Raw genomic sequence first — 16,148 nt, 5'->3', positions numbered from 1 at the left:
TTTCACCTGTTGTAGTCAGCGCATGTGAGAAAATGTGATTTGTATTTTTTTTAATCTTTGTTTTTTTATCACTTGTTTTCTTTGGTGCAAATAAATTATATGTTAAACCTACAAAACTGAGGAGGACAACCTCCACCAGTATCATCCCACCAAACACACAACCTTATGAGTGAAACACTGCCTGCCACTGCCTGGCTCTCAGACTTTTAGTTGCCACAGCATGACCAAGAGTGTGTCCCAAACAGAACCCTATTCCCCATGTAGTGTGCTACTTTGACCATAGGTCATTTGGGACGAACCTCCAGAGAGAATCCTACAGAAAAAGGTTGAGGAAACAGGGACGAGGGCTGTTGATCATATAGCACAGCAAATCATAACACAGCAAAATTCACCAAACCTGCTGATTGTCCAAACTGGACAATTCTATATAGGCCTAAACCTGTGTGTTTTTGTGTTTCTTTTTTAAGTAAAAAGAAACTACCTGATTTGGCAGCCCAGTGCTAACACGACCCCTCTTCTTCATTATCCCCTGTTGCATAACACTGCTCCTGCTGTGGCACATGCCTGTGTCAGGAGTGTTCAGACACGTTGTTGCTCTAACATGCGTGTCCCATTATCCACTCCTCCATGCCTACCCTACCCCAGTCCTAGTGCCATTACACAACAGCCCTAGGGTTTCCCATCATGCCTAAAATATTAGGGACGTGTACCCCACACACACCTGACTGTGTATGTGTGCATGGGCTCATAACCTGTAAATGTCTGTGGAGGCAATAAGGGCGAGAAAACATCTGAACATTCACTATGGGTGTAAAACAGGGCACAGATCTAGGATCAGCTTCATCATACCTCCCAGTGAACACAAGCACATCTGAAGGGTAGATGCACAGACCCGGACTCAGCCAAGGCAAAACGGTTAGGGCAATTGTGTCAAGAAGGGCCTACATAATGCTTTAGGACAAGCTGAAAGTGTGAACTGCTTTGCCTAAACCAACTGCTTTGAATGTTTGCACCATTTTTATGCAAAATAATAGCATGAATGCATTTCTCATAACTAGGCCTAGTAACACCAGTGTTTCCCATAGGATTGTTTTCAGCAGTGGTGGTAAAGGGAGGAGGGGGGGTGCTACTAGCGCTAACGTAATGACATGCTAGCTGTTGCCATAGACTTCCAGTCAATGAGCCAATGACTATCCATTTAAAAGTGTATCTCGCCAGAAATAGACAGTATTCCAAACATTAAGAACATCTTCCTAATATTGGAGTTGCGCCCTCAAAACAGCCTCAATTTGTCGGGGCATGTACTCAACAAGGTGTCGAAAGCGTTCCACAGGGATGCTGGCCCATGTTGACTCCAATGCTTCCCACACTTGTGTTAAATTGGCTGGGTGTCCTTTGGGTGGTGGACCATTCTTGATACACAAGGGAAACTGTTGAGCGTGAAAAACCCCGCAGCATTACAGTTCTTGACAAAAACCGGCGCACCTGGCACCTACTAACATAGCCCATTCAAAGGCACTGACCGAAGAGGGGACATTATCTTCCAGCTGATGGCACAACTCCAGTTGCACCGCATTATTTATGTCTCATGCACAAATTCATGTTGTTACTCCTATGAACAAAGGAAGTGAAATTTTCAACGATAGTGAAAAAGACAATTATTATTATTATTATTATAGCATAAGCCTATCGATACACATTCCTACTCATTCATTGCAGCGGCAGAGCTGGTTGAAGTAGGGAGAACGAGCTTTTTATGGATTATATAAAGTGTGAAAGTAAATCACTCAAAAACAGCAGCTCTTTATTTTATTAATTGACGGTCTCTAGTTAAGGTTAGAAAAGTTTAGAAATTTCATAGCTCAAGGAATCTTTATTTTACACATGCTACGTAGGTTACTGTATGATAATCTGAGACATCCGATAGGCCTAGCGCTGGCCAATAGGTGGACTTGCTTGCTCTCCATGCCCGCCGGGAAGGCAGAGTTTGCTCCTTTAGATACATGAAACGATTTACAAAAATGGGAACAATTCGCCTAACCGGCGCGCAGGGCAGCTGAATCCGGTGCACCACCCCCCCGTAAAAAAAAAAAGGAAATCAAGGTTTTATTGTTTGGCCATTGACTGGTTGGTGACCACTTACCTACTGATTGAAGTGGATTTAACAAGTGCCATCAATAAGGGATCATAGCTTTCCCCTGGATTCACCTGATCAGTCTATCATGGAAAGAGCAGATGTCCTTAATGTTTTGAATACAGTATATTTTGAAGTGATGCTAACAAATTTACCAGGCGAGGGCCAACGCTGCTAAATGAAGAGTGGAAACACTGAACACAAGTCTACACCTCTAAGCCAAAATGGTAGTGTCACTCCTACAGTGTCTCAGCAGACTACTCACAACAACAGTACCAGAGGCCATTAGCTTTTATGGAGATTTGAATGACAGCTGATGCATAATACATTGCCAGAAAAAATGTCACGACAACATGCAGCAGCAGGTCACAGGTGTCTTGACAAAAATCTATGTGCATAATAATACGAGACTGTGGCCATGGGGACAATACAGTACGGTTTCCATAAAAATGCACTCGTTTTGCAATCAGGAAACCGTCGTTTCTTCACTATAAGTAAAAACAGCACCAAATGATGTATATTCAATGACTAGTGTCTGCTACTGTTGTACTAATTTGGTCCTTAAAGCTACTGCTTAACACTGAAGATGTATGAAACAGATTTCCTTCAGTAGTGGTTGCACATTTGTCTGTTTTAAAGCTACACATTTTGCCATGGGGCAAAGAGAACATTTGACCTTTTTAAAGCCATTTTCCTGCAATTCTACTTATTTTGCCATGGCTTATGCTGTGTTCTTATTCTATCGGAGTGACTCAAACATAGCTGATTAGTTTTAAATTTGTTTTTATAAACAATGGTTGTTAGTTCTCAAGATGATCCCATTTAAAAATATGTAGCTCCATTATCTGTTATACATACTCTATATATCTGGTTATAGTTTACACTGAAATAATTTTACCATCTCAAAAATGATTTTTTTTAAATGTAGTAATATTTTAGGGAGCGGCAACAACTAAATGAATATAGGGAAAACACATCCATCTCCACTGCGAGGGACAGAGTAAAGCAAAAGGGCTCTGGGTGACACCAAACACACAAACGACTGTGACCTCACATCCTTTGACATCAGCAGTCTTGGTGGGGGATGGTAGAGGCAGAAGGCAGTAAAACTAGCCCCCTTCCCCTCCCTTTCTCCTACACTGAGCTATGCAATGCCCTAGCAAAAACCTTCCTTTATTGCCTACGACAAAAACAATCTTCACTTGCTCCAAAAACGCCAGGTGCCCAGACAGTAGATAAGACACCCTTCCCTGCCGCCTCTTAGAGAAGGCTTTAGTCTCAAACCGTTTCTATTTGAAAAGCACATTAAAACAGCTACAGATGGTAAATGGCAACATTTTTGCCCACCTCCCCTAGCGTGCGCGCGCACACACACACACACACACACACACACACACACACAGAGAGAGAGAGAAGCAGATAAGACAGAGAAAAAAAAATAGCCAGCTAGCATTGCTCACCTCTGAAATGCATGAGGGCCACGGGCTGAAAAGGCCCATTTGAGCTCGGTGCATCCAGAACCATCACACTGGCAGCACTAGTGCCTGTCAACATCTAAGGGCTGGGGTAGAGGAGAGGGTAGCACAGGCTAAGGCGAGGAGCCAGCCTCCATTTTAACACCAAACACTCAGAGCAGAAAATGAAACTCTGCTGCAGTTGGAGGGAACAGGCTAGTTTGTGATGTCATCAATCTACAGAGTCTGATTGGCCAACCTGGGTCACATGGGGCAGGCTGTCAGAATGCATAAGCATGAGGCAGGTCGAGGGGATTTGCTGGTGGGCTGGGGAAGAGGCGGGACCTTTGCAGTGATTGGAGCAGATCCAGGAGGTCTGGCTAACAACCTCAGTGGGAAAGATGACTGAAGCTCTGAAAACCTTACCCCTCATCTCTTTTCCTTCTCTGTCTCAAACATCTACCCTGCCCCCACACCTATTACTATAAATGGCATTCCCATCAGAAAGAGCAATGTAAATAAATCAAGACTTTCAAAGTAACCCCCTATAAACAAAAAGCAAGCAAACAAACAGTGTAGGGTCGGTCTAAAAGGTTACACATTATCACCCGCCTTATCTTGGCTCTCGGAAAAGCACAGACAGTCCATTGATACTTTATACAACGTACAGTAGGTCAGATCTATACACCTATTGTTAGGCTGCATCTTATCTCTGGCTCACAACAACAATAAGAGGATACATAATGACACAGTGATTGATGAAAGACGTGAAAAATAGCAAAACACTGAGGCATTGACTATCATTCAGTAAAAGCAGAGGTCCCATGTGGGTGCGTGCACATAGATGGCCCAGGTGTAAGAAACAGGAAGCCACAGTTATAACACAGGAAGCTAGTGAGCAAATGTTCTGCCTCAGCTGCTCTAAGAGTGAGCAGTTACATCACTAACACCAGCACAAAAGGCAGACACACGGCACGCACACAACCACTATGGCTCACATTCTTCTCTTGCTCTTAGTCGTGTATGCATGTCAGACCTTTCTGCTTGATAAGACAATGACAGGAGCGTAGACTGACTAACAATGTTCGTTGTAAAGAGCAGGGACACATAGGATTGCCTACCTGTCACCAGCCAAGAATAATTAGCACCTCTGAACAGTGTCAGTAGTCAAGCTCTTTAGTTCACACCGCAAAGACCATGAAGTTGGCAGTCACAACGCCTTGTGGCAGTAGCATTGTTTGGCAATGCATGTCCGTTTGCGTTGCTTAGTGTTAACTTCTCTAGGATAGGGGGCAGCATTTAGAATTTTGGATGAAAAGCATGCCCAATTTCAACTGCCTGCTACTCATCCCCAGAAGATAAGCTATGCATATTATTAGTAGATATGCATAGAAAACACAAAAGTTTCTAAAAAACCGTTTGAATCATGTCTGAGTATAACAGAACTTATGTAGCAGGCGAAACCCACGAGGACAAACAATTCCGAGGTGTGCGTTTAAAAAAAAAATTTTTTTAGGTCACCCTCTTTTCAATGAGTTCTTGGGAATCCAGATTTCCAAAAGACTTGCTTGCAGTTCCTACCGCTTCCACTGGAGGTCAGTCTTTAAAAATTGGTTGAGGTTATTCCTTTGTGGAATGAAGTACGGCCATCTTGAACGAGGGTCACTTCATGTGTACTGTTTGATAGAGGCGCATGACCAGAAAGCTAGCTACAGTTTGTTTTCTTCCTGTATTGAACACAGATAATATAATAATAATATATGCCATTTAGCAGACGCTTTTATCCAAAGCGACTTACAGTCATGTGTGCATACATTCTACGTATGGGTGGTCCCGGGAATCGAACCCACTACGCTGGCGTTACAAGCGCCATGCTCTACCAACTGAGCTACAGAAGGACCACAGATCATCCAGTCTTCAATTTGATCAATTATTTACTTTAAAAAATACCCAAAGTTGTATTACAAAAGTAGTTTGAGATGTTTACAGGTAACTTGAGATATTTTGTTGTCACTTTGCGCAAGTTGGAACAGGTGTTTTTTTTTATCAAACACGCCAAATAAATGGACATTTTGGATATAAATGGACGGAATTAAATCGAACAAAAGGACCATTTGTGATGTTTATGGGACATATTGGAGTGCCAATAGAAGAAGGTCGTCAAAGGCATGATTAATATTTTAATTTCTGCGGTTCAACCCCTGTAGGGTTGAAATGTTCTCTCTTTTGTTTACTTTGGTCCTAATCCTCAGATAATAGCATCGTTTGCTTTCGTCAAAAAGCCTTTTTGGAATCTGACACAACACGCTGGATCCACAACACGTGTAGCTTTAAGTTGGTATCTTACATGTGATTTCATAAAAGTTCGATTTTTATAGGAATTTGGCACTCTGCATTCTCTCTGGCTTTTGGCCAAGTGGGACACTACCGTCCCACATATCCCAGAGAGGTTAAGGTCTAGATTCCAATGTTAGTTAGCTAGCTAGCTGTGCCAATGTTGCTATTTTGTAGAAAGTCATTTTTGAAAGAGATGGCCACAGCTAGAAAAAATATCTATCAAATGACGAACAATGTAATTCTCTCCATAATCCCATACTGCCACTGCCAGCCCATAGCGAAATTTTTAGCTAGCGCTAGCACAACATAGCTATTGAGCTAAGGACACTGCAATAACAGGCATTGTGATTGAATTATAATGGAAATACAATGGAAATACTAACTAACTACAGTGGAGGAAGAATCTCAAATAAAAAAATTAGTCACATTCTGTAAGGTTGTAACCGGTGTAAACCGTACAATGAAATGCTTACTTACGAGCCCCTAACCAACAATGCAGTTTAAAAAAATATGGATAAGGAGAAGAAATAAAAGTACCATGTAAAAGAGCAGCAGGAAAATAACAATAGCAGGACTATGATTCACCGAACGATATTTTTAAAGTACTTTAAGAAAGTTCTCATTTCAGTCTCCTCCATCTCCACTAACCGAAGCAAATTGTATGGATTTTGTTCCTATTAACAATGTAAAATTAACATCTGTACAGAAAGACAGATGAAGGCCACATTAGAGGAGGAACTTCTTCATGCAATTAAAGCCTTTAAGTCCGGGAAAACTCCAGGGATGGATGGCATACCAGTGGAAGTATATGAAACAAAGTTTGATATATTCAGAAGACTATTATTAGCATGTTTTAACCACTCCTACATAAACGGTGGATTATCAGACATGCAAAAAGGTCTGATATTATTACTGAAACAGGATCCAAGTGGTATATAAACTCAGCACAAAAACAAAAACCCTTTTACAACACCCTGTCTTTCAAAGATAATTCATAAACATCCAAATAACTTCACAGTTCATTGTAAAAGGGTTTAAACACAGTTTCCCATGCTTGTTCAATGAACCATAAACCATTAATGAACATGCACCTGTGGAACGGTTGTTAAGACACTAACAGCTTACAGACGGTAGGCAATTAAGGTCACAGGTATGAAAACTTAGGACACTAAAGAGGCCTTCCTACTGACTCTGAAAAACACCAAAAGAAAGATGCCCAGGGTACCTGCTCATCTGTGTGAACGTGCCTTAGGCATGCTGCAAGGAGGCATGAGGACTGCAACGCTAAGACAGCGCTACAGGGAGACAGGACGGACAGCTGATCGTCCTCGCAGTGGCAGACCACATGTAACACCTGCACAACAGCTGCCCGAGTTACACCAGGAACGCACAATCCCTCCATCAGTGCTCAGACTTGGTGGAAGATTGGGGTAACATATCACAGTAAGAACTGGCATATCTGGTGCAGTCCATGAGGAGGAGATGCACTGCAGTACTTAATGCAGTTGGTGGCAAAACCAGATATTGACTGTTACTTATGATTTTGACCCCCTCTTTGTTATTCCATTTCTGTTAGTCACATCTGTGGAACATGTTCGGTTTATGTCTGTTGTTGAATCTTATGTTCATACAAATATTTACACATGTTGAGTTTGCTGAAAACAAATGCAGCTGACAGTTTATATAAGATCCAGTCCATTTAAATAAAAAAAATTGGAGGCCTCCTACACTTCAGTGTTGAGATACAAAAATTCTAGCCAAATGCTTGGCTCATAAAATTAAAAAGGTTTTGTCAATTCATCCTAATCAGACAGGTCTTTTTTTTATTTCACCAGGTAAGCTAGTTGAGAACAAGTTCTCATTTACAACTTCGACCTGGCCAAGATAAAGCATTACAGTGTGAACAGACAGAGTTACATATGGAGTAAACAATTAACCAGTCAATAACAGAGGGGGAGACAAAAAAAATCTATATACACTGCTAAAGAAATAATAAAGGGAACACTAGAATAACATCCTAGATCTGAATGAATGAAATATTGTTATTAAATACTTTTTTCTTTACATAGTTGAATGTGCTGACAACAAAATCACACAAAAATGATCAATGTAAATCCAATTTATCAACCCATGGAGGTCTGGATTTGGAGTAACACTCAAAATTAAAGTGGAAAACCACACTACAGGCTGATCAAACTTTGATGTAATGTCCTTAAAACAAGTCAATGAGGCTCAGTAGTGTGTGTGGCCTCCACGTGCCTGTATAACCTCCCTACAACGCCTGGGCATGCTCCTGATGAGGTGGCGGATGGTCTCCTGAGGGATCTCCTCCCAGACCTGGACTAAAGCATCCTCCAACTCCTGGACAGTCTGTGGTGCAACGTGGCGTTGGTGGATGGAGCGAGACATGATTTCCCAGATGTGCTCAATTGGATTCAGGTCTGGGGAAGGGGCGGGCCAGTCCATAGCATCAATGCCTTCCTCTTGCAGGAACTGCTGACACACTCCAGCCACATGAGGTCTAGCATTGTCTTGCAATAGGAGGAACCCAGGGCCAACCGCACCAGCATATGGTCTCACAAGGGGTCTGAGGATCTCATCTCGGTACCTAATGGCAGTCAGGCTTCCTCTGGCGAGCACATGCGCGCACATGTGCGGCCCCCCAAAGAAATGCCACCCCACATCATGACTGACCCACTACCAAACCAGTCATGCTGGAGGATGTTGCAGGCAGAACGTTCTCCACGGTGTCTCCAGACTGTCACGTGCTCAGTGTGAACCTGCTTTCATCTGTGAAGAGCACAGGGCGCCAGTGGCGAACTCGCCAATCTTGGTGTTCTCTGGCAAATGCCAAACGTCCTGCACGGTGTTGGGCTGAAAGCACAACCCACCTGTGGACGTCGGGCCCTCATACCACCCTCATGGAGTCTGTTTCTGACCGTCTGAGCAGACATGCACATTTGTGGCCTGCTGGAGGTCATTTTGCAGGGCACTGGCAGTGCTCCTCCTGCTCCTCCTTGCACAAAGGCGGAGGTAGCGGTCCTGCTGCTGGGTTGTTGCCCTCCTACGGCCTACTCCACGTCTCCTGATGTACAGGCCTGTCTCCTGGTAGCGCCTCCATGCTCTGGACACTACGCTGACAGACACAGCAAACCTTATTGTGCAGGTAGAGATACTGGTGTGCTAAAGAGCAGAAAAGTAAATAAAATAAAAACAGTATGGGGCTGAGGTTGGTAGATTGGGTGGGCTATATACCGATGGACTATGTACAGCTGCAGCGATCGGTTAGCTGCTCAGATAGCAGATGTTTAAAGTTGGTGAGGGAGATAAGTCTCCAACTTCAGCGATGTTTGCAATTCGTTCCACTCGCAGGCAGCAGAGAACAGGAAGGAAAGGCGGCCAAATGAGGTGTTGGCTTTAGGGATTATCAGTGAGATACACCTGCTGGAGCGCGTGCTACGGGTGGGTGTTGCCATCGTGACCAGTGAACTGAGATAAGGCGGAGCTTTACCTAGCATGGACTTGTAGAGGACCTGGAGCCAGTGGGTCTGGCGACGAACATGTAGCGAGGGGCAGCCGACTAGAGCATACAGGTCGCAGTGGTGGGTGGTATAAGGTGCTTTAGTTACAAGGCGGATGGTACTGTGATAAACTGCATCCAGTTTGCTGAGTAGAGTGTTGGAAGCTATTTTGAAGATGACGTCGCCGAAGTCGAGGATCGGTAGGATAGTCAGTTTTACTAGGGTAAGTTTGGCGGCGTGAGTAAAGGATGCTTTGTTGCGAAATAGAAAGCCGACTCTAGATTTGATTTTGGATTAGAGATGTTTGATATGAGTCTGGACACCTCGGTACTTATAGATGTCCACATATTCTAGGTCGGAACCATCCAGGGTGGTGATGCTAGTTGGGTGTGCGGGTGCAGGCAGCGAACGGTTGAAAAGCATGCATTTGGTTTTACTTGCGTTTAAGAGCAGGTGGAGGCCACAGAAGGAGTGTTGCATGGCATTGAAGCTCGTTTGGAGGTTAGACTGTGTCCAAGGAAGGGCCAGAAGTATACAGAATGGTGTCGTCTGCGTAGAGGTGGATCAGGGAATCGCCCGAGAATTGAACCCTGTGGCACCCCCATAGAGACTGCCAAAGGACCAGACAACATGCCCTCCGATTTGACATGGTCTGCAAAGTAGTTGGTGAACCAGGCAAGGCAGTCATTAGAAAGACCAAGGCTACTGAGTCTGCCGATAAGAATATGGTGATTGACAGAGTCAAAAGCCTTGGCCAGGACGATGAAGACTGCTGCACAGCACTGTCTTTTATCGATGGCGGTTGTGATATCGTTTAGTACCTTGAGCGTGGCTGAGGTGTACCCGTGACCGGCTCGGAAACCGGATTGCACAGTGGAGAAGGTACGGTGGGATTCGAGATGGTCAGTGATCTGTTTGTTGACTTGGCATTTGAAGGCCTTAGATAGGCAGGGCGGGCAGGATGGATATAGGTCTGTAACAGATTGGGTCTAGGGTGTCTCCCCCTTTGAAGAGGGGGATGACCGCAGCAGCTTTCCAATCCTTGGGGATCTCAGATGATACGAAGGAGAGGTTGAACAGGCTGGTAATAAGGGTTGCGACAATGGCGGACAGTTTCAGAAATAGAGGATCCAGATTGTCAAGCCCAGCTGATTTGTATGGGTCCAGGTTCTGCCGCTCTTTCAGAACATCTGCTATCTGGATTTGGGTAAAGGAGAAGCTAGTGAGGCTTGGTCGAGTAGCTGTGGAGGGGGGGTGAGCTGTTGGCAGAGGTTGGAGTAGCCAGGAGAAAGGCATGGCCAGCCGTTTAGAAATGCTTTAAGTTTTCGATTATCACCGATTTATCGGTGATGACCATGTTACCTAGCCTCAGCTTGGAGGTGCTCAGTTCTCCATGGACTTTACAGTGTCCCAGAACCTTTTGGAGTTAGAGCTACAGGATGCAAATGTAATGTCTGCCTGAAAAAGCTGGCGTTTGCTGTGTGTATTGGTTCATGACTTCCCTGAACAGTTGCATATCGCGGGGACTATTCGATGCTATTGCAGTCTGCCACAGGATGTTTTTGTGCTGGTCGAGGGCAGTCAGGTCTGGAGTGTACCAAGGGCTATATCTGTTCTTAGTTCTGCATTTTTTGAACGGAGCATGCTTGTCTATGATGGTGAGGAAGTTACTTTTAAAGAATGTCCAGGCATCCTCAACTGACGGGGTGAGGTCAATATCCTTACAGGATCCCCGGGCCAGGTCGATTAGAAAGGCCTGCTCGCAGAAGTGTTTTAGGGAGCGTTTGACAGTGATGAGGGGTGGTCGTTTGACCCCGGATACAGGCAATGAGGCAGTGATTGCTGAGATCCTGATTAAAGACAGCAGAAGTGTATTTGGAGGGCAAGTTGGTCAAGATAATGTCTATTAGGGTGCCCATGTTTACAGATTTAGGGTTGTACCTGGTGGGTTCCTTGATGATTTGTATGAGATTGAGGGCATCTAGCTTAGATTGTAGGACTGCCGGGGTGTTAAGCACATCCCAGTTTAGGTCACCTAACAGAACAAACTCTGAAGCTAGATGGGGGGGGGGGGGGGGGTCGATCAATTCACAGATGTTGTCCAGGGCACAGCTGGGAGCTGAAGTGGGTCGGTAGGAGGTGGCAACAGTGAGAGACTTATTTCTGGAGAGATTCGTTTTTAAAATTAGAAGTTCGAACAGTTTGGGCATAGACCTGGAAAGTATGACAGAACTTTGCAGGCTCTCTCTGCAGTAGATTGCAACTCCTCCCCCCTTCTGCACTTCTATCTTGACGGAAAGTGTTATAGTTGGGCATGGAAATCTCCAAATTTTTGGTGAGGCATGAGGAGTTGAACTAGGGTTTCCATTGTAAACTTAAACAATGATAACTAACCTGAACAACAGTTTTCATTGACGATACATTGGAGATAATACAAGACATGTACTGGAAACAATAGAATACTATGACATATCTGGGGAAAAAGGCATGGTTTTCATAGCTGATTTTGAAAAGGCTTTTGATAAAGACTTGAGTTTATATATATAAAATGCCTAGAATATATAAATTTTGTAGAATCTCTTAAAATGGGTTTAAGTATAGTAACCCTATGTAAAAAAAAATATTTAAAAAATAAATAATGGCTACATCTTAGTAAGTTTTAAACTGTCAAGAGGAGAAAGACAAGGTTGTCCACTATCGGCATATCTATTTATTATTGCCATCGAAATGTTAGCTGTTAAAATTAGATCCAACAATAACATTAAGGGATTAGAAATCAATGGCTTAAAAACAAAGGTTTCATTGTACGCTGAGGATTCATGTTTCTATTAAAACCACAATTAGAATCCCTCCACAGCCTCAGAGGATCTAGATACTTTTGATAACCTCTCTGGATTTAACCTGTTACTCCTACCCCCTTTTTCGAACATCCTGTTAAAAATCGCGCAACATTTCAGCGCCCTGCTACTCATGCCAGGAATATAGTATATGCATATGATTAGTATGTGTGGATAGAAAACACTCAGACGCTTATAAAACTGGTTAAATTACAGCTGTGACTAACAGAATGTGCGTTTCATCGAAAAGTGCAGGAAAATCTGATCACTGAAAATGGGAAAATATATCCATGCGCCACTTCAACCCATTGTTAAACATAATCCACATTAAATGGGGCAGAGGTTGCAATACCTACAGCTTCCACACGATGTCAACAGTCTTGTCATTTGCCTACGATTTGTTTCTTGGTCAAACAGACACAAGGCAGCGCAGTTCTTCCGGTCCCCGACCGGATATTTTGGTTGAGATTTACCCGGACATTATTTCCAGACGTACAGCTATAGAATATACATCGCCTTGTGATCAATTTAATCGCTTATTAACGTTTACTAATACCTAAAGTTGCATTACAAAAGCATTTCGAAGTGTTTTGTGAAAGTTTATCGTCGACGGACGATAAACTTTCCCATAAAAAAAAATGACGTTACATTATAAAACGCTATTTTTTTCGTTGATCACAGTCTTCATAGATCGATATCTAGGCTATATATGGACCAATTTAATCTTTAAAAAAAGACCCAATAGTGATTATGGGACATCTAGGAGTGCCAACAAAGAAGATGGTCAAAGGTAATGAATGTTTTATATTTTATTTGTGCGTTTTGTGTAGCGCCGACTATGATAATTATTTTGTTTACGTCCCCTGCGGGTCTTTTGGGGTGTTACATGCTATCAGATAATAGCTTCTCATGCTTTCGCCGAAAAGCATTTTAAAAATCTGACTTGTTGCCTGGATTCACAACGAGTGTAGCTTTAATTCAGTACCCTGCATGTGTATTTTAATGAACGTTTGAGTTTTAACGAGTGCTATTAGCATTTAGCGTAGCACATTTGCATTTCCAGATGTCTAGATGGGACGCCTGCATTTCAGGTTGGAGCAAGAGGTTAACCAAATTATGGTGAATGTGCTACATTATGTATTGGATCACAAAGAAGTTTACATTACTGTGTAGTTGACCAATAAAATGGTCGGACGGGGATGTTGACATACTCAGTATTCTTATCATGATAGAAAGAAATTCTCACTCCAACACATTTTTTATTGAAAGTTAACAAAAATAGATAAGATCTTGCCATCAAAGGGGGGGGAATAATAATATATATTTTTTAATAATCGCCCTGATTAACTCTAGTCACATCACAGTTTACTTATTTGCTTATGGTTTTGCCTATACCTAGTGACCCACTTTTTAAATTACTACATTTACATTTAAGTCATTTAGCAGACGCTCTTATCCAGAGCGACTTACAAATTGATGTCAATTATTGCAGCCCCCTGCCATAATTATAAGAACAAAAAATTATATTTGGAATGACAAGCCAGGGCCTATTAACATAACGAATATGAATTCGGAGGGCAGAAATCAGTCATACAAAAGTTACTCAAATCCGAAATGGTTCTCTAGGAAATTGCTAAGAATGTCTCACCCCATGTGCAAAGGCAGGCCTTTTTTCCCCTTTATTCAGATGACACTTTCCATTACTTGAAAACTATATCTCCAAAATATCGTTATTTTTTAAAAACAAGGGGGGGGTAGAAGCTGTTTAGAAGCCTCTTGTACCTATACTTGGCGCTCCAGTACTGCTTGCCGTGCGGTAGTAGAGAGAACAGTCTATGACTAGGGTGGCTGGAGTCGTTGACAATTTCTCAGCCTTGTGTAGAGGTCCTGGATGGCAGGCAGCTTAGCCCCAGTGATGTACTGGGCTGTACTCACTACCCTCTGTAGTGCCTTGCGGTCGGAGGCCAAGCAGTTGCCATACCAGGCAGTTATGCAACTAGTCAGGATGCCCTCGATGGCGCAGCTGTAGAACCTTTTGAGGATCTGAGAACCCATGCCAAATCTTTTCAGTCTCCTGAAGGGAAACAGGTTGTCGTGCCCTCTCTTCACGACTGTCTTGGTGTGCTTGGATCATGTTAGTTTATTGGTGATGTAGACGCCAAGGAACTTGAAACTCTCAACCTGCTCCACTACAGCTCCGTCGATGAGCATGGGGGCGTGCACGGTTCTCTTTCCTGTAGTCCACTATCATCTCCTTCGTATTTACTGTTGTGTCTATTGCATCTGTGCACTTAACCAGCTAACATCCCATAACTTACATTGCACATGAAGTGTGACTGGCTCATGACATTTAACTGATATATGGAGAAAATTCCAAATTCCATACTCCGGTCCCCACGTGGGGGTTTGTGCTCTCGGATTGGGGAAAGGGAGATACCTAGTCAGTTGTACAACAATGCATTCAACTGAAATGGGTCTTCATTTAACCCAACACCTCAGAGAGGTGCAGGGGGCTGCCATAATTGACATCCAAATCTTCGGCGCTCAGGGAACAGTAGGTTAACTGCTTTGCTCAGGGGCAAAACGACAGATTTTTTACTCTGTCAGCTCGGGAATTTGAGCCAGCAACATTTTGGTTACTGGCCCAACGCTCTAACCATTAGGCTACCTGCCGCCCATTGGTTCAAAGTCAAGTTGTTGGCCGAGTCTACAAGTAGAATCAGCAGGTTTGTCGCTACCTGCTCAGCACGCAGCAAGTACTGCTTTCTGTCTAGCAAGAGAAGGAACACCCTCCCACTGTGATAAGTACCCATCGGCAGTGAGATTCTTGGCATGTTTCATGCTTTCCCCCCTACTGTGGTTTCTGACCTAAATCAAATAGGTGAAGTGAGTCATAGTGCAACTTGTGAACTAAACTGCGTTTTCAGAAAATGTTCCAACAAAGCGGGATTCCTTAGCTTTGTTTGTAGCAGGGTCGAACTGAACATGACCAGTCAGGTTAGCTGCTGCGTGTTTTCGATCTGGATGTTCTGTGTCCAGGGTCACTATAGGAAGGTATGAGTAAGTATGTATGTTGCTATAGATACAGACTGAACCAACAGTCTTTACATTAGACCTGAAGGAGGCTGCGTGTCTATTGGCAAAGTAGCACATGGGGAGAGAGCTAATGTCACTGTGCGCCACACTGAATACTCTGCAAGAAGGTTAAAGGAAGAAGCCTCTCTCTTGTAAGTTAACTAGTACCATTGGCAGTATTCAAGAGGAGAATAGTTGGTAAATGTATCTTTACCAGTTGAACTAATTACAATGATAAAATACTGATAACAGGTCATTCAGTTTAGTTATATAGGAATTCCTGGTTTGTGTGAGGTGGAGCTGATATTTGGCAGTCTCAGCCTCGTACATAGGTTTACGGTACGTGAACTAAAGATTGCAGGCCTGCATAAGACTAGAGCAAAGCAACTGGTGAAGTAATCTTCTGTTTTAGCGGTTATGGGCAGCCTAGCTGTGTGAAGGGAAGCTTTTTGTATACAAGAGCTTTGAAATGTTTGAATCAATGTAATTTCTGGATTCAAGTATTTAAAGTGTGTGTGTGGTGTGTAGGGATGGACATAAAGTACAAAATACAACTACAAAATACTCTAAAGACCAATGTTTCAATTAAAATACATGTACTTTAAAATATATTTGGAAGTAGCCGAGCTAAAAGCAACAACATTGTCAGTAACCGTTAAAGAAACTTCTATGACTGTGATATATTGTTTATCCATCTTCGTTGAATGCACTCTCACTCTGGATAAGAGCATCTTTTAAAATGACCAAAATGTAAATATGCAAAACTGAACTGCAAAGCACACTGGGTATT

General features: G+C 43.1%; 1 protein-coding gene across 5 annotated transcripts in view; it reads right to left on the bottom strand.

Annotated features, from left to right (window-relative positions):
• Positions 1 to 16,148, bottom strand: part of LOC123995312 (serine/threonine-protein phosphatase 2A 56 kDa regulatory subunit gamma isoform-like) — a 122,665-nt gene that overhangs the window by 101,265 nt on the left and 5,252 nt on the right. The window contains exon 1 of one of the 5 annotated variants that reach the window (XM_046298838.1): positions 3,595 to 3,782. The exons of the other annotated variants lie outside the window; for them this stretch is intronic. Coding sequence (XP_046154794.1) covers positions 3,595 to 3,688 — 94 coding nt within the window. The 5' untranslated portion in view covers positions 3,689 to 3,782. Of the gene's footprint in view, positions 1 to 3,594; positions 3,783 to 16,148 lie in introns of those variants that run through there. 5 annotated transcript variants of the gene reach the window in all.

The sequence above is a fragment of the Oncorhynchus gorbuscha genome, linkage group LG14, assembly GCF_021184085.1.
Source record: "Oncorhynchus gorbuscha isolate QuinsamMale2020 ecotype Even-year linkage group LG14, OgorEven_v1.0, whole genome shotgun sequence".
Classification (NCBI taxonomy): Eukaryota; Metazoa; Chordata; class Actinopteri; order Salmoniformes; family Salmonidae; genus Oncorhynchus; species Oncorhynchus gorbuscha.
Note: the sequence above shows the minus strand (reverse complement) of the source record. Positions and strands in the feature narration are given on the sequence as shown.